Consider the following 25,378-nt stretch of genomic DNA (forward strand, 5'->3'; position numbering starts at 1 on the left):
GCTCGTGCTCCTCCATCCCTCACTTCTCACAGAAGGTGGGGCTAAGTACTCGGAAGGCCCCTAAGATACAGAAGAACCCCCAGTCGAAAACTCATTACGCGTGCCTTATCTTTTTTGACTTCCTCTTCTACCCAGTGCTGTGAACTCAAGGGCATTGGGCTAAGATAATGTTTTGTGGCTCTTGATCCTCAGGTAGTTTCTCACTTTTTCCAGACTATCATCTAGCGAGGTGGAAAGTGAAAGGAGGAGAGCTTGTAAGCTCAGAGATGCAGTCCAAGGAGAGAGCTGGGGGAACAAAGGAAAACTCTACACCACCTAGCTTGCTCTCCATTCTTTTCCTTCTCCCTATAATAAAGGGAGGTGGGGAATCATGGTACTAATAGATGATTGATGGTAACTACCCTTCCTTAAATCCATGCGTATTATACTATGGAGATTATTTATAGTCTGTAATAAAATAGTGGTATATATTTAACTATCATCAGGAAAAATCTAAACAAGCAGTATTTTTAAGACATCTGAACAATGTTTTAGCCAAGTTGTATACAATTCCCTTGTTGCCATCACTTTTCATTCCCACCAAACATTGTAAAAGCCTGAGCATAAAGGACTTTCAACAGGCAACATACCTGTCCAATGTTTCCCAGAAGCGTAGAAATACTGGCCTGTCCAAGTGTCTTTTGTGGTAGCTTAGTTCTAACACTGTTACATCCCATTTCTGTACATTTGGATCCAGACGTACTTCATCATATTTGAGATGAAAAGCTTTAACTACAGGAAACAGGAGAACATTTAGTGTACAAACATGATGACTTTCCAGGGTTTCATTATTAGTCAAAGACAAGTCCCACGACGTGTCTCTTTTTCAGAAGAGAGCCTAAGAACAAAACTAACTAGCCCATCTCCCCAGAAAGTCAACTAGTTAATAAAGTGCACCAAGACCCTAAATAAATTGGTCAGCAGCCACTATCAGACTCTCACACTATTACAGGCTTAAGTAAAGGGCAGCCCCTACTTTTAGATGCATAGATTCCAGGAGAATAGCAGAAACTCATTGCCAATTCAGGTACGTTTTCTCTGGCAAAGAAAGATGCTCTTTCTGAAAAATCTTTGAACTGACCAAGAATTGAAACCCCAAGCATTTCTGAGACCATTGAGGAGGAAGCCTGGCTATTTCCTGAAAGTGTGTGTAGAAGACTGATAGTAGAGCACCAGCGTTACTCCCAAATGCTACATAAAGCATTCTGAGAAACTTAGTTACTGCCAATTTCCCTTGATTTAGTACTCAGTTAAAAATGGTAAAATACTAACAGTTATTTCACTCTTGGGAAGTTTTGTCACACGTGAGTTATGTGAAGCCTAAGCATTAACATAGTAAGTATTAAAATATTCTTACGACTCTTCTTGATTTCCTTAGCCAGATCATAGTTCTGACATAATGCAATGCAAAATATTTGAGTCTTGTACAATTCCTATCTGGAAGCCAATGTGATGCATTTCCTACTTTGGAAATTATTGGAGAAGTAAAGCAGAAGAATTTGACCATGCTTGTGGAAACTAGTTATTTTTAATGCTATGGTCATATCTTTTTCTGGTACCACTCTCTTCATTTTTTTTTTCCACAAAATTCACGTTCAATTGTAGCCAAATGGCTATAATATGTAATAATCATGTGTCCCCTTTTCCAGATACATGTCGATCTATAAAATTATATATCTAGGAGCTTTCTAGAAGATTGGTATCTGATATTAGCTTTTTTCTTCCCCAGTTAACAAATTAAAGTGATCATCTGGCTTGTACCACTGTCAGATGAATTCCCAAGCTTTGTGAATTAATACTAAGAAAACATATACATTATCTTTGCTACAAAATGCTGCATGTTTTAAAATAACTCCAGAGAGAGCAAAAAGATATACCGGGGCTATGTATTTACCGAAAGCTTAATCAACACTTGACAGAGCCTGTCCATTAAGGTTAAACGATATTGAGCAGAACACAATCCACTTCTGAATCCGAAACAAATTCGTGTTAGAGTGTGTTAATGTGGTCTAGGAGCAAGACCTTTAAAATGGTATTCAAAATTAAATATTTCTTCATTAAAGTGACATCATGCAAAATTTCATCTCAAACATTCACTTGCAGATGCAAGAAATAAGGTCGTTTGCTACATGAACATTAAGCACGCAGACCACGTGTAAAGGAAACTAAGGAGAACAATTTTAGAGGCTCAACTAACAAAATGCTACGTGACATAGTAAGTGAACAAATAAAACAAATTTGACAGGCTCTGGTCCAATACAAATTTCATCGAGGAATTTTTTATGGTAAGCTACCTGCTTGTTCTCAAAAATGACAATGATAAGCTTTGAGTATTTGTTAATCACTACGGACCCCATGACTTACATGAAGAAATACAAACTGCAGATGAAACAATGAACTGTTCAGATCCCAGAAACCCTATTTACAAAGGATACTGAAGACTATAAACAGTGGCAAAGTGGTTGCTTCAGGAAAAGGTAAACACATACAACCAGACGGACATTGCCGGTGCTCTCGCCATCTACACTGCTTTTATTTTGAGGGGTAAGGACAGTCATTAGAAAAAGCCCTACAGATACTCTTATCAGGAAAACGTTTTTTACAATACCTTACTTTGAAACAACAGAATGCATTTCTAAAATTAAAAAAGGTTCATTTCATGGACAAGTAAGAACAGATATCCTTCTTTCACCTGAAAAACTTAAGAATTTGTACACTTCAGTCTGAACTATGTATCTATGATTTTGATCTTTTAGCACAGCGAAGACTCCAATAACGTCAAAGGATGTCATAGCAATTCCTGTAGCCCTCTATACATTTATATGTACATAATGTTAAAATTAATAGAAACTAGCATGCAACTACTAGCTAGACCTTAAGTATTTAACAGCATTTTTCTTGGGTTTGCATTTCACAGTTTTCATTTGCTCTAGATAGTCATTTTGAAGTGATATTTTCTCCTTTCATTGGTCTCTTTTGTTAAACTTTTTCCTTTACATTGACTTTCTGGCTCTTTCACTCCCTCCCTGTTCATGCTCAATCCCTGCTTAAGCAACTAATTCCAATTCAATGTTCACAGACACATCCTTAGCCATCTGCCCAACTCTTCCTTTTTTGCTTCTTATCAAACTAGCATTCTCCTTCCAGCTTCTGCTTCATATACCAAATATTTGCACACATAAAACCTGATCAAACTTATTTCCTTATCACACTAACTGGAAAATGACAGACTGAACTAAGATGTTTTTTGGTTTATTTGGGGTTTTTTTGTTTGGTTGGTTTGTTGGGGTTTTTTTGTTTGTTTTTTTCTCTTTTCTTTTCTTTTTGTGTGTACGTGTTGGTTTGTTGGTTTTGTTTTTAAAATCTGTAGCTCAGAAACCACTGGACACTTTAAAAAGGTCTATTTTCTAAGGCAACTTCACAATGAAGCAACAGAGATCAGAAACTGACAGTTCCTTTAGATATTAATGCACACCTTACCATCAGCAGAGGGAACTGTGTGAGAAAAGTGCAGTGTGTCTGCAAGCATACTGGGCATCATTGTGATAACTCAAAAACCTGGTCAGATCTAACTCAGTGGTAACACCTAGCTCACAACTTAAAAAGCATTTGTACGTTACTAAAAATTTCCCATTTTTTCAGACAGCATATGATATTTGTAAAAATTTCTTAGTGAATTACTAGGTGATTAATCCTCTGTTCACAGTATTAATAAAATCTGAAGACAGCCTGTAAACCTGTTAGCTATGAAGTGTTATAATATACATTGCCTTTTTTTTTTTTTTTTTTTTTTTTTTTGAAGCTTGGGAAGTAAATTTATACACTAGCTATTTCTGAACCTCTTGTAAAGATGACAGCTCTGAGAAGATTTCCGTGAGCTTCCACAGGTCAGAACAAAAGAACTGCAGAGGGCACATTAATATCTGCCATCTGTGCAAAGATCTAAGCCCCTGTCTTCTCAGCCACCCAAGTCCAACAGCACTTCGGCAGTGTTTTGTCGTAAATACCCCACAAAAAAATCCAGACGGAAAAAAAAACCCCAAACCACTTAAAAAAAACACAAAACAACCCCTTACTTTTTGCAAATATATCAACAGGAGATCCGTCAGGCAAGAGCCAAGGCCAGCCTTTGAACTGCCAAGCAGGACCCTGTACAAATACTGCCACCACACGGTCCCTACGAAGACAGGGAGACATGGACATCTTGAAGACCTTGAACATTTAAATTACAAGCATTCTTAAACATGCAATATTACTAGAATAAAAAGCTATGCTAAGGAACAGCAGTAGAGCACATTTAATAACCACACCTCCAGCACAACTGCTTTTTCTCTGTTAAGCCAAAACAAAAATATTTCATGTGATTTTCCTGGACTTTAAGCTCTGTCCCTTTGCAGAATGCAGCTCAGTTTCTCGTGTTACATTTATAAGCAAACAGTGTTTACTCCTGGCCATTATTACTTTGCTTTTTAAAAGTGCTTCAACATCTTAGAGATAATCTTCTATGAACAACACTGTAAACTGAGACCTATCAATTTAAAAGCCTTTATTCGGAATAGGTAACTCCTATTCAAAAAATGTATTAGAAGAGACAGCTGCCAAATTTCTGCAAAGTGCATCATTTATTGTAAGGGTGTGTAACCATCACCTGCAGTCTAACAAAATAAATTTGTGATTAAGATGAAGCTTTTACATAAATAAAATTAAAAAACCCCCAACCTTTGAGAACAAATGACTTTCCACATACGGCCTATCTTTGTCTTGAACATTTACATAATCCAACCATGTTTCCTACCAATGACAACAAATTACCTCCCCTAATCTCATCCCCAAATTTAATTCATTATAAACTCTACCAAAACCCAAATGGAAAAGATTAATCAAGGTGGAGTTTTGGTTGGGTTTTTTTTTTTTTTTTTCTTTTAAAAGGTAACAGGCTAAAGCTTTGACATTTAAAATGATGTTGCGGGGTTTGTAATTGCTAACTGAGAAAAAACCCCACAGCAACACATTAATTTTGAGATACTAATACCTGATTCTCCCTTGGATAAAAACAAGCTAAAAAAACCCACGCTACTTCATCTCCTTGGTCAGAAGCACTTTAGGAACCACTTTAGACAGTTCTTAAATGTTTAAGCATTAAACATTTTAAGTGCTATTTGATATTCAGCATTTCAAACCCACAGATTTCTGATGAGCTCAAGTTCTCAATACAGAGAACAATTAATTTAGAACAGGACTTTTTCAAAGTACTCCTCTCCATTAAAATCTAATTTGAAAGTTACAAAACCACCAAGAATGTCGCTGTGTGTGTCTAAAATCTTCACACTTGTAAGGAAGAAGTAAAAATGTTACCTAATCCATTACAACAACAAAAAGATGTCTCTCCAGAATTTTCCTGCTCAAAGAGAAATATGTTTTCATAGCATTGAAGAATGGGCTACAGACTAAATAATCTGTTTCCAGGTTTGTTTTGGTTTTTTGGTTTTTGGTTTTTTTTAAGTAAAAAGCTATCTATGATGCCCTTTCACAGACTGGGGCTCCCCCTTCACAAGTAAGCTCCCATCATTGAATCCAATTCAATGAATCTGATTCAACACCGAAATCACAGTTCAGTCTTTACCGTCTGTTGGATTTTCTTTCTTTCTTCCTTTCTTAAACTATTACAAAAGTTAGAATGCCAGATGCTGAAGGCCTGCAAATGTATCTTCCCAATAGACTCTCACTCAGAAAGCAGGCAAGAAAGAAGTCTTTTTCTCTCAGATCATGTTTCAGTGACTTGCACACTACAGCATCATGAATGATAAAACTAATAAGAATATTCCTATTCAAATCTGTGGAACGTTTAATGTAAACCTAATGAAATTAATTGTGCTGCTCATACTGTTTAAAAGTAGCGTTGTAATTTCTGAAGACCATTTAAATAAGTTTAGTTGCATATTATTTTCAGCTGAAGACCCCTGTACAGTTAACCATCAAGTCCGTATCTTCACTTTTTAGTGAATTTAGTAGCATTGTATTGGTCCCTCCAAATTTTGCTTTCTCCTAGTTCAGTGATTTTGTAAAAGGGAAATGTATTTTACCAGTCTTGTGGCATAAGTTTCAGAGGTTGGTCTACGACTCGGTAAGGTACAGTAACGCTGACTGTAGTTCCCCCAGGCTGCATCTGGTCCTTCCTTCTCTGTATTAGGGTTTCATTCTCCCGTTGACAGCCTTGCTTCTTTTTTTCATCTGATGGGACAAACCTTGGGGGAAAAAAACCCAAAACATTCAGTAGACGAAAGCAACTTATTTGATGTAGTCAGCCAGAAAACCAACTTTATCAGACCTTTGCATTACTAGTAGCACTCACTGAAGCCATCTCATTTTCACTATGCCAAGCTTCCATCATGACTCATTCAGAACAACAAAAAAGTAAGAAAAATATTTTCTAAACTCTTATACTAAACAGAGTCACATTTTTTAAAAGGTCCTCTGCCCCTCCTAACTACAGCCTAAGCTGTTCGTATACATTCATGCACTCCTTGCCGACCTTATTAGATACATTTGCAGATGTGGAGCCAGATCACAGACTGCTAAATGGCTGTAACATCATTTTAGTGATCAAGGGTAACACGGGGAAGCATAGGCACTAAGCAGTGATTGCCTCCTGGAGCAAATTTGAGAGTTTTTGCTATTAGAACCACCAGAATTAAGTTTTCTCAAGAAAGCTAGAGTTTTGGGCCAAAAAGGTTTTTGAGTGAGGTTTTGTTTTTTTTGGATGATGGTGATTTTACAATACCAATGATTCATCTGGTGACGACAACATACAATACTACAATTTTGGACTTTTTCTTTTTTTCCTAAATAGCTTCGCTGACAGATAAATTGCTCAGAAAATAAGGATCATGTGATCCTCCTGTCTTATGTAATCTCCATGTGAAAAAAATAAATGCTTAGGATGCAACCACCTCAAATGAGTTACAGATCTTTTATTTTGCAGCCCCCCACCTTAAAAAAATGCAATTCCATTTCAAGAGTCTCTTCTTTATGGAGATAATAAAATAAAATACACTGAGCATTTCTCAAAATTGGCATCATTAATGTGAGAGTAGTGTAAGCCTTTTTACCGATGAATCTCAGTGGATTTTGTCAAAAGGAAAGACAACTAAGTCATGCATTTTACAGAACTAAAACTATGTCACAGGAAGAGAAGCTGATGTAGCCAGTGTCACCTGCCGGGCCAGTAAAAGAGCAGAGCTCAGACCCACGTTCTCCTAATATTCTATTCAGAACCACCCAGCTGCACTACTAACACCTTTTGCCACTGACATTTCATTTCCAAAACTCATGATAAAAAGAAACTCTATGTTTCACTTAACTGCAAAAGTTATCATGAGTACCGGTGCTCCATTTTAGAAACATAGTATGCTAGATAATTGGTAAAATTTCTCTTCATTGTACTACAGATGGTGCTTTTTAAACATTTACTACATTTTCAGTCAAGTTGTTTGCAATATTTCTATTTGTTCTTTTAAATCTATTTCTATTTGAACACTAAGCCCAATTTGAATGCGCTTAAACAGGCAGACTGCACTTCCTATTGCTGGAAAAATAGAAAAAGGAATGAAAAATTAAATGAGGAAGAGGTCATTATTCAGTCAATGTGAAAATACAAGGTTTTGCTAACATCTTATAGCCAATGAGAAAACAGCGGGGGGGGGGGGGGGGGGGACGACGACGGGACAGGACACAACACGACACCCAAACATGTTTTAAGGCAGCATGTGGAAAAGGTCAATAAACCTTCAAGCAATCTGAAAAGTCACATTTTATATTTAATTTGTAAATATGAGGAATCAAGCACTTTAACCATTTTAAATGGAAACAGGGACTCTGCCAAATCAGACAAGAAGTAATACTGCTGCTCTACAGAGCCTAATGATTTCACCACTGTATTTGAGACATCTCAGATTTGGCTGACAACAGGCATTCTCAATTCCACTTCTAGCTTTAAATGTTTCTGTGTTTAAGAATTAATTTCAACACTAGTTTATTGACAGTTTCTCTCCATTTCAGCTAGAAACCTGTGTTACAGCCATTAAGGCACCATTCGGCTGTGCTTCAGTTATGTATCTTTTAGAAAACAGCCTCAGTTTTATTTACTGTAAAAATCTGAATGTTTTTGAACGCACTTCTCCAGGACAGAACATGAAATAGCTTATTATTGGAATTTGCTGAAGGAAAAAGTGTCCATGGGCAGATTCACATGGCACAGTAAAGATGACGACTGTTGTAAAGAAAACACTGAAGGAAATGTTTACATATGTACAGAGAGTACGGGAATAAAAGACAGCTTACAGAAAGTTTATAAAATATATGCTTGCATTTCCAGGAACCATCGATTCAGTAAGTATAATAAAAGCCATGTGCTCAAGAGTTAAGACTCAACAGAAATTACTGTATGATTATAAATAATAGTTTACGTGACCTACTCCATCACTACCTCAACATAAAAGACAAGCGTAAGAAATCTGAGTATTAAAGACGACACCAAAAAACCCATCTTCTCTTGGGAATTATCTGCCACAATATTACAGCTGGTGGCTTAACTACACATTTGTACTTGATACCTTTTTAATCATCCAACACACTGGAAATGTGTTCTGAAACCTGACTGAGCAGGTGCTCACTTGTGTTTTGGTTTTTTTTTGTTGCTTCTCCAGATTACTATTCCCTAGTAAAAAATATTTTCCAAACCTACTTAGAATCGATTTTTATACCCCTACTAGGAAATTAACAACACTCAATTCTCTTGCTGTTAATTACCAAAATTATTATCCACATAAGAACAGGTGCAGTCTCTCGCTTTGAGAAGACAGCAGGTCCCTTTCCTAAGGTAACGGGTAAGTGATGAACAAGACTAAATTATGGGAGGTAATTGGTAAGATACTACCCACTGAACTGCCAGAGTGGCTCATGCCTAAGCTCTAAACTCACTTGAATTGCTAGCATTAACTTTAAAAACACTTTCACTGAGGTCAGGTCAGCACTTTCTGGCCCCCAACTCAGGCACGCTGAAAAAATGCATGAGCAGAGCCCAAGTTGTAACTCCAATGCTGAACAGTAACAGAGATCATCGTAATACACATTTGATTGTGTTTAGAATTGGGAGACTCATTTTTATAACCTTCTCAATCTTTTTGTTAGATTACAGTATCAAAAGCTTCATACACCTATTTTTGCAAGAGAACAAAGCATTTTTTTGGTAATACATCATCCCCGAAGCTTTCAGATAGTTTGTTCAATATCAAAGATGAATAAATCTCAGTGAGTTGCCTGGCCACATATGGTGAAACTTATGAGTAAAAGCATCATCATAATAAAAATACATAATCATTATCCAATCATTTACACCTGCCTGGTACAATTCCTGCCTCACTTTTTTTTTTTTTTTTACACTGCCCATGTAAAGCAGATGCATTGCTTCTGAAAAGCCTAACTTCAGTTATCCTCAAATACTTCATCTGGAAAGCCAGACTTTACACAGTAATTATATCTAGTGTTGCATTCAGATACTGAATAAAAATAAAGTGTATCATACTAAATATTTTTAATAAGATTTACAATATACCATAACATATTGCAGTTCTGATTTTAAATTAAATTATATGTTTTTATTATTTTAGAAACTCTTCATTTTTATCTTGTATTTGGCTCCTTAGAAAAATAAACTTTTAGGAAAAAAAAGGTCATCAAGATTTTTTGCATATTATTCAGTATGTGATTTATATATATTACAGTTATATATAGAAATGTCATCCTACAAAATCAAAGTTGCAACAAATATATCCAACAGAAAAATCAGATATCTTTAAAAAATACTGTAAACCAGTAAAATGCTTCCGGTTTAAAATAGTATGTATTTCATTGTACTGATGATCACTTTCTTGCTTTCCCTATTCTCTGTCTCAAAAAAGAGCAAAACGTTAGTGATGAATTGAAGATGCTAAGCATCATACAAATGTCAGCCAAATTTGGCAAAGGAAAACAACCTCAACTTATTACAGAGCTATGAAAAGGCTTACTAAAAATGTTGGTATTAATCAACAGGTTTCTTTCAATCCCTGACAATTGAATTTAATGCCTCCCATAGTACTGGATGAAGACTGTCCTCTTTATTTTACAGCCACCAACCTACAGTGTCTGCCAATGATAATGCAATTACTTTTTCTCATATCCAAAGTGACAATGTTTTGCATTCCAGTTACTTATTAAACAAAACTATCTTAAAAGACAGAGATTCCCAGCAATGACTAAATTTTGATTGTAAGTGGTTTGATCTCTAATTATAATTTTAGTTAACTTTCTTCCTTATTTTGTTTTAAGAAACATTTAAATGGAGGGAGTCATAAAAGTTGGTTTTATTTATAAAACCCAAATCCCCATTTTCTTTGTTACCACACGCTTCAGAGAACTGGGCTGCCTCAGGTATCAGGCACGGAAGAAAAAGCTGCCCTGTCAACAGCCCACATCACACGAGCATCACAGCTCCCACACCGCCACCCTGGGGGCCGCCTTCTCCCGGGGTTCTCCTGCATTTCTTAGCGGTCTCCCCTGCAACAGCTCTCACCCTTCCAGCTCCAAAAACCCCTTCGCCTTGTGCTTTGTCATTGAGCTCCTCTGATGGCTAATGGAAGCAGGCTGGTTACCTCTAGAAACACAAGAAATTCACATGTACTGGCATCTTCCCTCAGCAGGGGTAAGGGAGGAAGCATTAATCTGGGTGTGTCTTTTCTATGTGGACAATATGTCTTTACTCCAAAACTTGTGGCGATGACACGTGCTTTCCAAACCCACCCTTCTGTCAAATTTAGCTCAAAGTGTGGAATAAGTTAAAGAAGGTGGTGACTTAAGAGGCAGAAATTAGATGTCTTTCCTTGGAAAACCATCACGTATCTATCAATCACACTCCACATCAAGGCTAGTTCTACACTCTGCATACCTGAACAGTAAAAACAATCCCTGCAGCCATTCCTAAACAAACTATTTCAATAAATTTGAATGCAAAAGTATACAGGCCAGGTGGCATATTTTCTAGAAGAGTGCTAGAACTGCCATGGCTAAATTAATATTTCACTCTTCTGAATTCTGCTATTGCACTTCTGATTCATTAACATACCTTGCTTTTTCACTTTGTCTTTCATACTTGTTAACTACATCAGTGTCCTCCTTTGAACTCTTAAACTTTATTTCATTTTTTTCTGGATCACGTTCTTTGCACCCTAACGATCAGCCTCCTCTTGAGGCAGGTCTCAAGAAGTTAACTGTACCCCAGTGGGGCCAAAACCAGTGCAAGCCTTCTAGCACAGATATACTTAGACTTAACATATAGATGCTTTATTCCATTATAGATGTTCCTGTACCAGAAAGTCACAAGTTACAGATTTAAATCCAAGGCTTCCAGTTGTGAAATATTTTTCTTAAACATAAAACCCCACATAAACAAGAAACATCCTCTGTCAACACAATTATACCAGCCCAGGAACTGTCTGAACATTAAACTATAATGTTAAAAGCCAGCCTTCTCTCCAATTAAATATTTTGGAAAAGGCACCAAGAGTCCAATACACTTATTGGGTCTTTAATGATAAATGGCAGTAATCTAACAACTAGAAATAGCTGGAGATCAGAAGGTACCTGGTATCTCACTGCACAATTTCAGAAACTAGGGCAACTCCAGTAAAAGCCGTAGCACCACAATAAGGACAGCCTATTTTTGAAGAAAAGCAGTGTATAGTCTCATAAAGGACAAGCAAAGCACTGCAGATGGGAGAAAGAGCAGCTCTCAATTTTTTTGAACGTACCACTGCGGACAAGCTCTAACAGTGTATTTCTTTGTGAAAATGGCTGCCTGTTTCACAAGAATAAACCAGTGTTAACAGATAGGCAACTCTAAATACCGACAAGGAGAAACATTTTTTTCGGGGGGGGGGGGGGGGGGGAAGAGGGGGGGGCTGGTGGTGTGAGGCAAGTGGGGTGTGTGCACACACAGGTTTTGTTGTTTTTACATAACAGGGAATCTTACCTTATTATAAAGAAAATAATTTGTAGTGTTGATTGCATTCAGCCATAATGAATTAAATCTTAGAAGTGCGATGCAACAAACAAATCTTAGTAACTCATTAATATTTTTCTGAATGAATTTGCATCAATACTGAAAGACAATGTGTATTTCTGTTGTATGCAAACTCAAAAAAAATAGTCTTTATTTACACAACCAGCTGCCCTCTGCTCAGCTGACACAGTTGTTTTTCTACAACAGAGGCCACCTTCCAGTGGCTGGTAACTGTGGTCATTTGCCAAAATATTTTCTGAGCTCCATAAGCATGCTGCCCTTGCTCATCTCTTAAGTCTTCTTCCATTGTAAGGGTTCATTGATCAGTTGCACATGTGTGCATTTACATTACATAAAAGAAAAGCACAACAGACATCAGAAATGGTACCCTAAGACTCTCTTGTCACTCTGCCCATTAGGCCCACAGATCACCACCACGCAAAAACTCTGAAAATAAGTTCTTGGTTTTTTCCTCCTGTTCAAGCATTCATTTCTTTTATACTCTAGTCTGTAAGACTAGCTTGTCATGAGACAGTAGATACTCCCTCTTGCTTAATTACTAATTTGGTGCCAGTACACCTTTATATCTGAAAATCATTTTTATACAGCATGTTCTAATCAGCTACTTACTTCAGATCTTGCAGAAGGTCCTTTGCATTAAGCATCGTTATTAAAGAGGTCGTGGCTGCTGGAATAATGATTATGGGAGTTCGAGATCCTGTAGAGATAATAAAGTTACATTTGCCTGGGGGGTTTCTGTTATGGTTTTGATTGTCAGGGTTTTTTTCATTAAAGGAACTGTACACAAAAAGAACCCCCTTGCTTAACAGAGCAACATCATAAAAAAATATTCACGGAAAACTGTAGTAAATCTTTTTCTAAACTGAAGGCTTTCGTTCACCGAAAAAATGTACTCCTGTATAAGGAGTCTAAATATGGGTCCTATCCATATTTAGCAAAACAGAATGCTGTCTGCGTTCCACTGCTTGTTTATACTGATGCTTCTGGTTGCAGCAAAAGATAAAGTGGGCACAATTCACACAAAAATGAGAAGGACTGTGTTTGAAATGAATATTGACTCACCTTTTTTCTGGTTTGGAGGTGGTCTTGCTTGGGAAACTGAGAAAAAACAGACAATACAGCAGGAATGATTAATACGTAAATACAAATGTCATCATAAGGCAACATTTCAATGTTTTTAGTTGCAGAAGTGAACAGAGAAAAGTCACACTACAGTAGTTAGATCATTTTCACAGATGCAATACAAAAAGTTGAGAAGTAGTTTGGGTCTCAGTATTCAGAAGAGAAAAAGCTCCTGACTGTCTGAAATAAATCTAGGACAGTTGAGTCAATCTCTCCTGATTTTACTAAAACTAGTCATCCCCCTCCATCCCCTCAAAAGGCTGGGGCACTACACCACTGACAAAAATTGCCAGCAATCTTGAAAATGCTGCTGGTAGCTCTTAAGTTCAATGGTGCTGAACGAACAGGAAGACTGTTTCACACAGACTTACAGACCCTCACCTTCTCATTAGTTATTATTGTGCACGGTATCTGTAGGATTTAGCTATCCTTAACACATATAGAAGTTTCAACAATCAAAACTGAATCCCAGGCTTACTCAATTTTGCATTGCAGTTTGAGTTACACAAGCTCTTTGGGTGCCAAAACCAGTGAAGCTTAACAGATATGATAGCACTCAAGTAAAAAAAAAACAAAAACAAACCACCAAAAAAACCCACAACTAAAAAGCACAACACAACAAAAAGGTACCCAAAACAAATAAACCTCCAAAACCAAACAACGAACAAGAACACACAAACAATACTGGCCAGACAGAAACCAAAGAATTCCCCCAATTAAATGTTTCTACTTCAGTCTTCCAAGTTGTGACCTCCTCACCATGGGAGATCCTTCAGTACAAAGCTGGAGAAGAATGTTTCTTCACTTTGGTGATATTACTGAATAATCTGACTCCCTTCAAATGAACATTTTATAGTTCAGTTTTCAGGAGTGCTAACTCAAGGAAAGAACTGTTGTGCTTGATAATTATCATATGTGTTTATCCAAATTCACAAAATCAGAAAATAGTGAGTAGTAGAAAGACTGATGTAGACTAACTCAAGTCTTAACTGCTACTATGCACAACAAATTTCATTAACTGACTTCCAATTTCATAGCACCAACTTGCTCATGTTTATTTATGACCAACTGTTTCAAAACTTCCTAGAACAGTATAAATATTCACAACACATAGTTGCCATTGTTGAAATATTGAGACCATATCCTTAATTATCTTTTCCTGACACTGTCAAATGCACAGATATAATTGGCAACACCATATTGAACTATGTGAACTTTACCTACCCAATGATTTTTTTTAATTATTTTTTTTTATATCTACAGATCTCCTTATGTAAATAAGTTCCTGAAATACACGGGCATTTCAGCTGCCCTAAAAGGACAAAAAAACAATTTAAGAAATTTGATAGCTGTAACAAGACAGGTTAGTAGAAAAGCTGGTACGGCAGAAAGGTTAAGGAAAAAAAAAGTTAAAAGCACATCTCATTTTTTTCAACTCTGTCTTGTACAACTGTTTTGTCCAATTCACCTAGTGCTTCTTATGTGCAAAGCAGCATCCTCCTGGAAATGGCATGTTTTAAATACTTTGACTGCTAAGAACAGAACAACTGATTTTTTCAGAAGTTTCAAACCCCCCAAAAATCCTATAATGGGCAGAAAGTTTTGTGGTGGGTTTGTGTTTGTGGGTTTTTTGTTGGTTTTTTTTTGAATGAGGCAGTATATGCTTTTCTTCAGACTTTATTCTTTCTTCTACTTACAATAGAGTGGCAAGATAATGGATTAGACTGGCCTTAGAGAAGGGCAGTATCAGTATAACCTATATAACGTACAAACCCCACACTTCTGCCAGTTAACACGCATTAAGTCACAGATAACAGTAGGGGCCTGTGACAACTCAGATTTCTGTTCTTGCCACTTCTACCCATCTCATACCACTGTCTGTCAACTCCATTTGCATTATTATGCTTAATGGGGCTAGGGAGGTAAGTATGACAAGCAGCCTGACCTTTCTAGTACCAAAATAACCAAACAGAAGAACCTGTGCACAACAGCATTGAGATACGCCTGGCAGTATTCAATACTAGGCTAGATTTTTGAAGAAGAATCATTTTTACAGTATTAAGTCTTAGTACTAAATCCTACTGAATCTCAAGGAATTAGCAAGGCACTCGTTGAAAGCATTTAGTAGTCTCAACAAGTATAGGCATTACTTCTAGAAAAAGTATATTCATTTTTAAAGGTAGCTTTGTTTCCAAAAAACCCAAAATGCCCCCTTCCCAATACCTTCGTAACATCATCTTGTTCTTAAACACCACCTTTCTCTTGAGACTTTCTTCCATCAAACCAGAAATTCTCACAGTATGTAAACTAGATGCAGATATGCACGTAGGTGTTTGGAAACACTGATCCTCTCGTATACTGTCTGCACTCTTACACTCTTCTAAAAACTCTTCTTAAGAATTTTTTAAACTTTTTTCTCATTAAAAGAAACCAAAGTACCCATATAATTCTGTCTTCAAATCTCAATTTCGGATTCACTCTGACATACAAAATTGACTTGGAAGCTGAAGTCTACGAACTGGTAATTAAAAAGCCAGTTTAGGATTCTGGCCCCACTACAAATACCTTAGGTGCTAAAAAAGTGTGAAGAAGTAATGATAACACATTCAGAGAAAGACTTGCTTCTGATATATTGTAACAGAAGTGATTATACATCTCTTTTTGAGATTAGCTTTTCTATTTAGCTTCTTTCTCCTTGGAGTATAAACCAGCTTTTATTACATATTTGAGCTGGCATTTGTGAACTACAAGAACCAAGAGGTTCGTCAGTTTTTAATTTCACTATTTCTATGGGCTAACTGGGCACACACTGAAGAGAATGAACCCAAGCCCTGTGGTATAACATTAATAATAAAGTTATGTGTTATTTCCAATACATATGAAATTAAAGGACACAAATAAACAATCCCCACTTCATTCTCCAGCTAACCTAAATTGTAAATAGTACTCCTTTAAAGCTCACACTTGTTTGGAACAGAAGCATAAGTGATAGTAGGCTTCCTTACCTGGTCGTGGTACTGGCTGTGCTGCTGGAGTTTGTGTTTTTCGAGCAGAAGCGCCTTCCTTTTAAAAGAAGGCAGAAGAAGTAACATTAACAGACGAGCATCTTGTCAGGTACATAGTTTTTTAAAATGAACACAGAACTACAGAGGGTATCACGAGAATGAGGGCAATACATTTCCATTAAAGAGAAGAAAACAGCAAAAATATTCAAAACTCTTTACAGATGCTGTTTTAGACTTGGGGAAGACAGGCAACCTCCTAAGCATGGTTTACAGGTTTACATTTTAACCATCAAAATGTCAAACATTTTTTCTGTATGCAAAAGACATCTTTTCGCTCTGTATCATTGTTTCATTTTACCTATGATCATTTTCACCAAGGGTTAGTAATGCAAATGTAAGCAACTGGCTACAGAAATTTCAAAACAAGATCTGCTTAAGCTCCGGATGGAAAACTAGGACCAAGAAATTGCAATGCATTCCTGCCTGGAAGAGTTTTAGTGCCCAGAAATAGCACTCTAGTGGTAATTAGTTCTGCTCATGCCTTATCCAATTACCTTAATGTAACAAACAAAAGACCTCCACTACTACCTATTCCTGTTAATGCTGCAGAGTCAACACACACCAGAGAACAGTGAGGTCACACATGTCTGGTTCCAAAGCAACACTGAACTCCAGCAAGAATAAATTCCCTTCTCAGTTACTGCTGTGCAGCCTCCCTGAACAAAACATACATTAGTAACAATGTAAAAAAAACCAACCATGCTATATGTGCCAGCCACTTCGATTTTCAAGGCTGACAGGAAACCCTGTCATTTTAACATGAAACCCTGAATTTTATCTGAAAATTACTTCAACGCTTTGTGAAGCGTATCCTACAATGGTGAGACACTCAGAAAGGTCAGTGATCCTACTCTGGGAAAAACCTGCTGGAAAAGACTCTAATACGGCATTACTCCATTGGCATGCCAATGTGTAAACAACAGTGTGTTTTGTAACTCAAAAAAAGCTAATGAGCAGGCAGCCTCGAGTTCCATGATTTAAATAACACAAAGAAACTGCTTTTAAGTTTCCACCATTAAAGTTAAAACTGTTTTTATCTCAAGAGCTGTGAAGTACAAATAGAAGATCACTTGACAAGCCCTTCGGAAAACAAAACGAGCCATCCCCGATTAGTTACAATAGGCTGGAGCTGACATTTGCTACGGTGCAGCTTTGGTAACTTTTACAGTCAGCAACCTCCTGGTAATCTTCACTAGAAGGATTTAACCCCACACTGCAAGAAATGGATTAATCCCAAGTTTTGCTGTACTCTCTTCTGATTATTAAAATACCAACATCTAAGTAGGGCACTTGAGTCAGTAACTGTTATTTCAAGACTTAGTTTTTTAGCATCTAAGAAAAGGTATTTTTGCCAGTGTCCTTTCAACAGTAATTACTCAGAAAGCGGTAAAAATCAAAATTCCACCCTCTGAAAGAGCAGCAGTGGGAAAGGCTGACAACCTTTGAGAGAAGCCCCGTGACTGACAAACAGGTATTTGAAGCAACATCACCAATCTTTTAACCAAGAAAGCGGAAACAAAGCATTTTGCATGTTTCTATTAAAAAAAAAAAAAATCATTTTCTGGGCAAAAAGACTGTTCCTGTGGTGGACTAATTACACAGTCTGAAGAACTACCAAGAAATTTCCCATAACATTTCCTTACATTCACCGCAGTTTATGAAATGGAAAGAAAAACATCAAGCTAAAGAATTATCATTTCCTGCGATGCCAAGTCTCAAGCTTCTAAATCCAATCCAGTTTGCTTGGATGCTTCACTATTACTGCTGCAGTCCCACAACTCTGTTCCTCTTTCCTCCACTACAGAATCAGTAATGCAGCTTCTCTGCCTCCCCCTCCCTTAGTGCCTGCAACGTCTCAGACCATGCAGGTCCTACAGCATCTGCAATGAAGGGAGGGAACCAGGAGCTGCTTCTGAGCTTCTAGAGTTTTTGGGAATTTTTGGAAAGTATTATAATCAAATTATAACCAAAGCTTTGCTTTGGTTTCCATTTGACTTGTGCTTGTGACCCTGCTCTTCACCAAAATGTCCACAAAGCACCAGAACATACATAGTCTAACAGGAGCAGTGGCTATCAAGCCTGACAAAATACCTGGTATATTAACTATTTGAGAGTTGTTCATGCTTTCCTCTGAATTGTCTTCTCTACAATGATTAATGGGAAACTTAGTGCAGAAGCCTAAAACGAAAAGGCAGAGGGCTTGGAGAACGTTGCAACCAAAACTAACAAAAAAAACCCAACCCCAAAACAACATGAAAATATCTGATAAATGGTAGGAAATAAATTCATTTAAATGAGTAGATACAAAGACAGCTACCACTTCCATGCCTATGACCCTTCTACTTGTAAGAACAGTTTCTGCAAATTAATAAATGGAGGTCACAGTTCTTAGCTCTGTAGATCACCGCCTTAGACTGTGATCATTTCAGGGGTGAACCTCCGCTCACAACTGACACTGGCATCTTAGCACAGAAGCTCAATTGTTACCTAATGAAGGCACATCATCTACCCTTTGTAACAGATACAGAGGTTTATCAGTGACCTAATCACCACCACCTATTACGTAAAAACCGCAGAAGCAAAAGAAACTCTGATCAGTATTTCAAATTATTGTTTGTAAGGAGAAAAATGTAGTATTAAGATGAGGAGAAAATGAGAGTGCAGAGCAGCGACGGTTGACAAGATACACAAAGTGGAGAAGAAAACTTGCTTCCATTAAGGAAGCTATTAGCTGGATAACTTTGCTAACATTTCACCTTGCCCTGACAACAAAACATGCAGAGTTTTGGTACAGAATTAAGGCTTTTCAAAAGCATGCAGACTGAGTTTTTCTTATGACAATACACTGATTTATGGTAAAAGCTCTGATTAGAAGGCAGGTATAACCACATAGAACTATCTGCTAGGATTTCTCCCAGGAGAAGAAAATTCAGTTGACAGAGGAAACTTCATAGCTGGTTCCTTCAACTACACCAGGAAAAGTGCTGCTGTAACTCATGGCCCATTAGCTACTCGGAGGCAGCTTCTCTTCTCGTTTGCATGCTCTAACTCCCTGCGCAGACAGTAGGTTTTTTCTCAGTGAGCATACAGTAAGATATTTCAGAACTTCTAAAGTGAAGTTTTTAATCTAAGATTAACTCTTCAGTAACTAGCACACTGCAAATTCAGTCCCCAGTTAGGGGAGCTTTTGTTTGCGCAGCTGTACCCTAAGCATTCGAAACAGCAGCAATCACCCTTTTGCTATTTAAAGAACATTCAATTTCCTCAAAGTTTCTGAGCACTTAACCGTTTTGCTCAAAGATGACATACCTAATTCTTATGCGTAAGCTGTCTGAGACTGTTAAAGGAGTATATTATGAATATTCATAAGTTGAAACTCATTCAGTAACAAAACCATGTAACTTCAAAAATAAAAACTTTAAGACAACCACTTAACATCACATGTTAATCAAAAACGTATTACTTGGTTTAGTTGTGCTAATTTGCCATAGAAAGTTATATATAGTTTACTTACAATTTAGAATAAATATATGAGTATGTAACCATGCAGAAGCAACAACCTGACATAAAATGAAATCAGGAAAACAGATACTGAAAGCTTCATACTTTACTGAATTTCATGGCATCATTTACAGAAACACTGCTGTAAATATATTTTTCAGTGGAATTCATCCGCTTCAGTACTAATGTTTCCTATCATACCAGACTTTTACAAAATGCCAGCTCAATAACTGTTTTTATTTTAGCGCATGCCTTCTGCTATTTTGCACTGTCCTACCTAAACACCTAAAAACACTGGGTCCACAAACCAATGCATGAACAGAAAACAGGTTTGTAAGTGTGAAAAAGATGCAGATTCCCACTTATGTTCAAACAAGGAAAAAACCCTCACACCCTCAGGGATGACTGACTTCCATTATTGCACGCCCTGGTAATTAAGCTTTTAGTGTGTGCTTTACTTCCTTAGTTCCTTCACACAATTTCTACGTTTGTCTTACAAATTCAGATACTGCTATGTGCTCTGATAACTTTTGTGAGTGTAAACCATGTTTACAATAACAAGAAGCTTTAGATCTATCCTTTAAATTCCCTTAAGTCTGTACATTTTGTATACAGCTTTCACATGTACATTCGTTTTCCCTTCCCCGCTTCTACATTATACAGGCAAGTTGCAATATATTATGAAGATGCAAATCGTTTTGGACAGATTCATACCACACTCGTCTGTCTCCCAATATATTGCATCCTCAATCCATTTTAATGTAATAAGTTCAACAACTTTTAGAAGAAGATTTATTTATAGTACATCTATAGAGCTAGAAGGTCTATACTGTTAGTAAATCTGAGATCTACAGTCAATCTACAGCTGTATTTACGTACCCAAGAGCGGGTGCCCTGTAGGGGGGTTTCGTTTGGTTTTTGGTTTGGGGTTTTTTTTTGAACAGCTTTTACAACTGCCTAACAGTGGTTTTTGACCATTGTAATTAAACTAAATAGATCTGTCCTTCTATGTGTTAATTTGCAAAAATCAACAATTACCAATATTCATCTCACACCAGGACCCAATTTCTGGTTTAGAAAAATTTCTGTATTTTAGATACACCTAGTACTTATTCTTAAGTCTAAATGAGCATTAAAATCCACAGTTAAGTTCCTTTCACTCGTTTCTCAACTGGAATAAGAGCTTCCCTGAAAGTAACTCGTGCTACGTTTTAGGAAAGGAACCCTCATGTTTTAAGCAATAAAACATGTTATATTGGTAGAATTTTTTTCTTGGAGGCTCATTTCACATATACCTGTTAGTTTGCTCTCTTGAAGCACAAAAAAAATAAAGCTATTAAAAGTTTCTTATTGTGGTGTCACAAGGTACAAATAATGGAAGGGAAAAAAACCTCTAACTCTTTCATTGCACATTCAGTATCCCAATTGGTTTCTATGTAAAGATCCATACGTTTGGTAATATTTTGACCTTTAAAAAAGGTTAGGAGCAACAGACAGAATTGACAATTTGATGCCATCTTGTGGCTTTTTAATTTAGTAAATTAAATTTCTAGCTTGTTCCTTTATAACCTTTAAATTAGTACAAGATCCTTACCCAAAAATCTAAAAATCATTAGTTAACTTGTACTACTTCTGTGCAGGAGCATGCAAGTAAAAAGTAACATTTGATTCTGCAAAAAGTATTAGCAACTGCCTGCTTATAAAACATAAAGCAGCTTTCAGCTTCACCATCCATGATGGAAGACATTCAACCAAAGGCTGCTCTGTTCATGAAGATGAATGTAGTAGGACTGCAACATTCTGATCTCAAATGAGAAAGAAAATAAGTACATGTGGATGGTAAACTTGTAAAATTATCTTTAAGAACAGACTTCAATTCCACTGCTCAATTCAGGGTAGAGAGACTGTAAAAACTCATTGTGATTACCAGCAACTATACTATCATTGTCTGAGCGATTTAAAGTATTGAACCTCTGAAAATTCTAGTAAAGCCAGCCTAAAGAACTATGGGAAAAATCTAACACAGCTACTTAGTTAAAAAGAGTATTATTTTTCTAGAAATTAAGCCTTGTATACATCGATCTATGACAAACAGCCAAAAGAATGGGATGACTTCAAAAACAGGTATCTAACAACTGGTCTAGATGCCCTACTTTAAGCTTGACAGAAACATGTATTTCATACAAATAGCCTGGATTCTGAAAACACAAGGCTTTGTTCTAAAAATTTAAAGCCCTTAAAAGCCTTGGCGGGGCAGGGGGGGCGGGGGGGGGAAGTACACACAGGATCTGCCAAAGAACCAAGCAAAGCAATCCAACAGAGCTTGTCTGCTTCTGCAGTCTTCCTGATGATTCTCTGGCTTATGCTCCCATCAATAAAATTCCAGTAATGTTTTAAGTTTAACTAGTGTTTCACTTCTTCATTTTATTTGCACGTGAAACCGGTATAGTTTATTAGCATACTTCTATGTACACAAACCTGCATATGCAGTCCCTCAAGACAGATATTTAAATAGTAAATTGCAAGCCTTTAACTGCCTTCCTAATTTTAAACTCTGCTGTAAAAAAATAGAATTTGATAACAGGATCTAAACTGCTGTGGAAATACTGCCAATATCACAATCATTTTAACTTCCACTGCTTGTAATATTGATTACAAGGTCATTTCTGCTGTTTAGACTGTCTCAACTTCCTTATTGTCTAGAAAAGAGTGTGGGAGTTTAGGCAGATTTAAAGATATTTTTATAGAATTAATTTAAAAAGGGGAAAAGTTTACCATTGTTTATCAAAGGCTTCTGATAGTAATTGCCTAAGGCAAGTTAACACCATCGCTTCACTACTTCCTACTTTGACAACTAAAAAACCTGATGTAACAAGACAAAAGGGGTTAGAAGAAATTCTATCATACTATATTTGTTTCAAATATTTCAAAATACAAATCTGCTTATACGGAAAGTCATTTCTTATCAAGCATAGTGTGAAGAAAAATACCAATTAATGACTGCCAATCCTCAGATTCAGTTGCAAAAAAGAAAACTTGACACATCTTCTCACAAAGATAAGGCAAATTACAATTTTCAAAATGCTGTTAAAGTTAGTACATGTAACAAGTTTTGCAAGTGTAAGGAAATCAGATGTAGCCAGTCTCTTCTGAATGAGAACAGTGTTACAATGATGGAGGAGAGGGGGAAAGGAGAAGCAAGGGAGGGTGGCGAAAATAAAACTATGCTGACGACTGAATTAACTGGACTGCTTGCAGATAGCTTAGGCAATGTTCTCGTTCTGCAGAGAAAATGGTTCCAAGCAACACAAATCAGAAATGAACCCAAATTAATTCTGTTGTGACTGAGTGATCAGCTAGGGACAAAATCATATAAATATGCTGTAACAACAATAATGATAAAAATTATTGGAGATGCTTTTGGAAAGAGTTAATGAAAGCAACAGTTACTAAGATGCCTTAAAACTATTACCCCCAAAGCTGAGATTTCAAAACATTCCTGAACAATCTTTAATGAAGCATGCTAGAGTTCCTCCCATCTTTATCCTTGCACAGCGTATTGGTAAAATTAAGATCTTCATCTTGAATTCACTAATTTCAAACCATTGCTATTGAAATAGCAATTCTGAGCTGAAAAGGAATGTTGGTGACAAAGCCAGATTAAACATGCAGCCCTTCCATTTTCCTGGGGATAAGCTGCTTTCAGCAAAAAATCAACAACTATTAATCCTGAGAACTTCAGAGGTTTTGTCTGTTTGTTTTAAAAATAAAGGCCTGCCTATAATACACCTACCTATCTTTATTTAAATGCCCCATTCCCTTGAACTAGAATGAAAAGACAAAAGCAGATATCATGAAAACATTATTTGTGCTGAGAACTCTTGCCCTTTGGGTTAATTATCGGAGCTGGCCTCACACTTATTACTCGGCAATCAGTATGATTTTTGACAAAGTTTAAGAATAAAAGGATTCTTTCAACTTTGAGAAAGTCAGATGCAAAGGTTCATATGCTACTGGTTTTCTGTATACTAAGGTCAGAACAAACCACATTGATTCAACAGAACTGTAATTTGCACAATTGTGAATTTTCTAAAATTTGCTAATGTTTCGCCTTCCTACTTTCAACTTCACACATTCATGAATCTCTAGTTGCAGTATGACCTCTAACTGCAAGTATTAGTCACTCATATGAAGTGGGTTTTCCACCAGAAACATTACAGAATATGGGGCTCAAAATTCATTTGCGCAAAAGCATTCCTGACATTCAAAGCTCCAAACATAGGTAGAAACCCACTGTTATTTCTCTATTTGAATCCTGCTTTGGAAATTGTATTCAAGGGAACAGTCATATGTACATTTAAAAAAATGTTGCTCAGTACAGAGCAACTGGTAGAGCTCACTTACACCTGTACTCCATGAGCAATAAATTTGCAAAGGAAAATGCTTAAAAGACCTCGGAATGGTTCCTTTGCAACTTCTGGAAAGACTCATTAAATGCTTTGTGTGAGAAGAAGAATTTTAAAACCTTTGCAGGTGCCTAAAATGAATACAGACGGATCCTTAACTTCTGCATTAAACTCCTTCCAAAAACCCCCAAACTGAATCAAGATCCAAGCAATTGATTAACTTGCTGTTCAATGTCTCAATGCAACAGAAACTGAGGAGGCTTTTTCCAGACACCCCTCGGTCATACCGAATCCTTTTGCTAGAACAGGTGATGCTGTAATATTGAATCTTAATATACAAGAAGCTATTAAAGACCTCAGTTTTTTTGTGATTGCTTGTTCAACAAATTATCCAGCACAACTTATTCCCAGTAGTACACATCACCCTGATGTGATCCTCTCCTTGCTAGTAACTGAAAAGATTATTTTTCTGTACCTTACCATCTTTCGCAATCCCAGCACTATGTTTATATATTACATTATGGTACAAGAAAACATAATTATCATGGGTGGTCATGGCCAGAGAGATGAAAGTAATTTCAAGTAATCACCTTGGAAGACTTAAAATATCAGAAGAAAATCCTGAAACTGTATTCCTTGAGAAGCCAATGCACAAAGCTGAACAGTGGAGTGATGAACTCTTAGTTGTTTGTGTTGCCTAGAAAAGCAACTGCTGAGTTCAAAACCAGCATGAGCTTTTTCAGGATCAAAAGCTTTAAGCCGCAGCTATAACAAATTAAACAAACAAGCCAAGAGATAAGAGGGCTTGAGTGATGGCAGCGATGACTGTAAGAATGCAACAGACTATAACCACTTTGACATGGAAAGAGCTATTCTGAACTATCACAGGCCAGGGAAAAGTCTAGAAAAGTGTTCTAACTGCGAGTGTCTTACACTTAAGGCTTCCTCCTTTATGAATAACAGCTAATCTACTACGCAGATTGAGCTGCAAAAGCTGGATTGTTGGGGTTTTTTAAACCACAAAAGGCAAGAGGCCTGTTATAACTGGAACAGGCTTGTAATACTCAAGTACAGATCCGTGCAGTCAGTCAAATAATGGCAATGAAATTTATGCTATCTCCAATTTT

General features: G+C 36.9%; 1 protein-coding gene across 1 annotated transcript in view; it reads right to left on the bottom strand.

The window, feature by feature from the left end:
- The window catches only part of CDC73 (cell division cycle 73), a 113,174-nt gene that overhangs the window by 5,581 nt on the left and 82,215 nt on the right, over nt 1-25,378 (bottom strand). Inside the window, exons 11-16 of the mRNA XM_037403564.1 lie at nt 16,285-16,342; nt 13,220-13,255; nt 12,767-12,854; nt 6,123-6,284; nt 4,116-4,216; nt 630-771 (exon numbers count right to left, since the gene is read on the bottom strand). Coding sequence (XP_037259461.1) covers nt 630-771; nt 4,116-4,216; nt 6,123-6,284; nt 12,767-12,854; nt 13,220-13,255; nt 16,285-16,342 — 587 coding nt within the window. The remainder of the gene's footprint in view (nt 1-629; nt 772-4,115; nt 4,217-6,122; nt 6,285-12,766; nt 12,855-13,219; nt 13,256-16,284; nt 16,343-25,378) is intronic.

The sequence above is a fragment of the Falco rusticolus genome, chromosome 11 (genome assembly GCF_015220075.1).
Source record: "Falco rusticolus isolate bFalRus1 chromosome 11, bFalRus1.pri, whole genome shotgun sequence".
NCBI classification, from domain to species: Eukaryota; Metazoa; Chordata; class Aves; order Falconiformes; family Falconidae; genus Falco; species Falco rusticolus.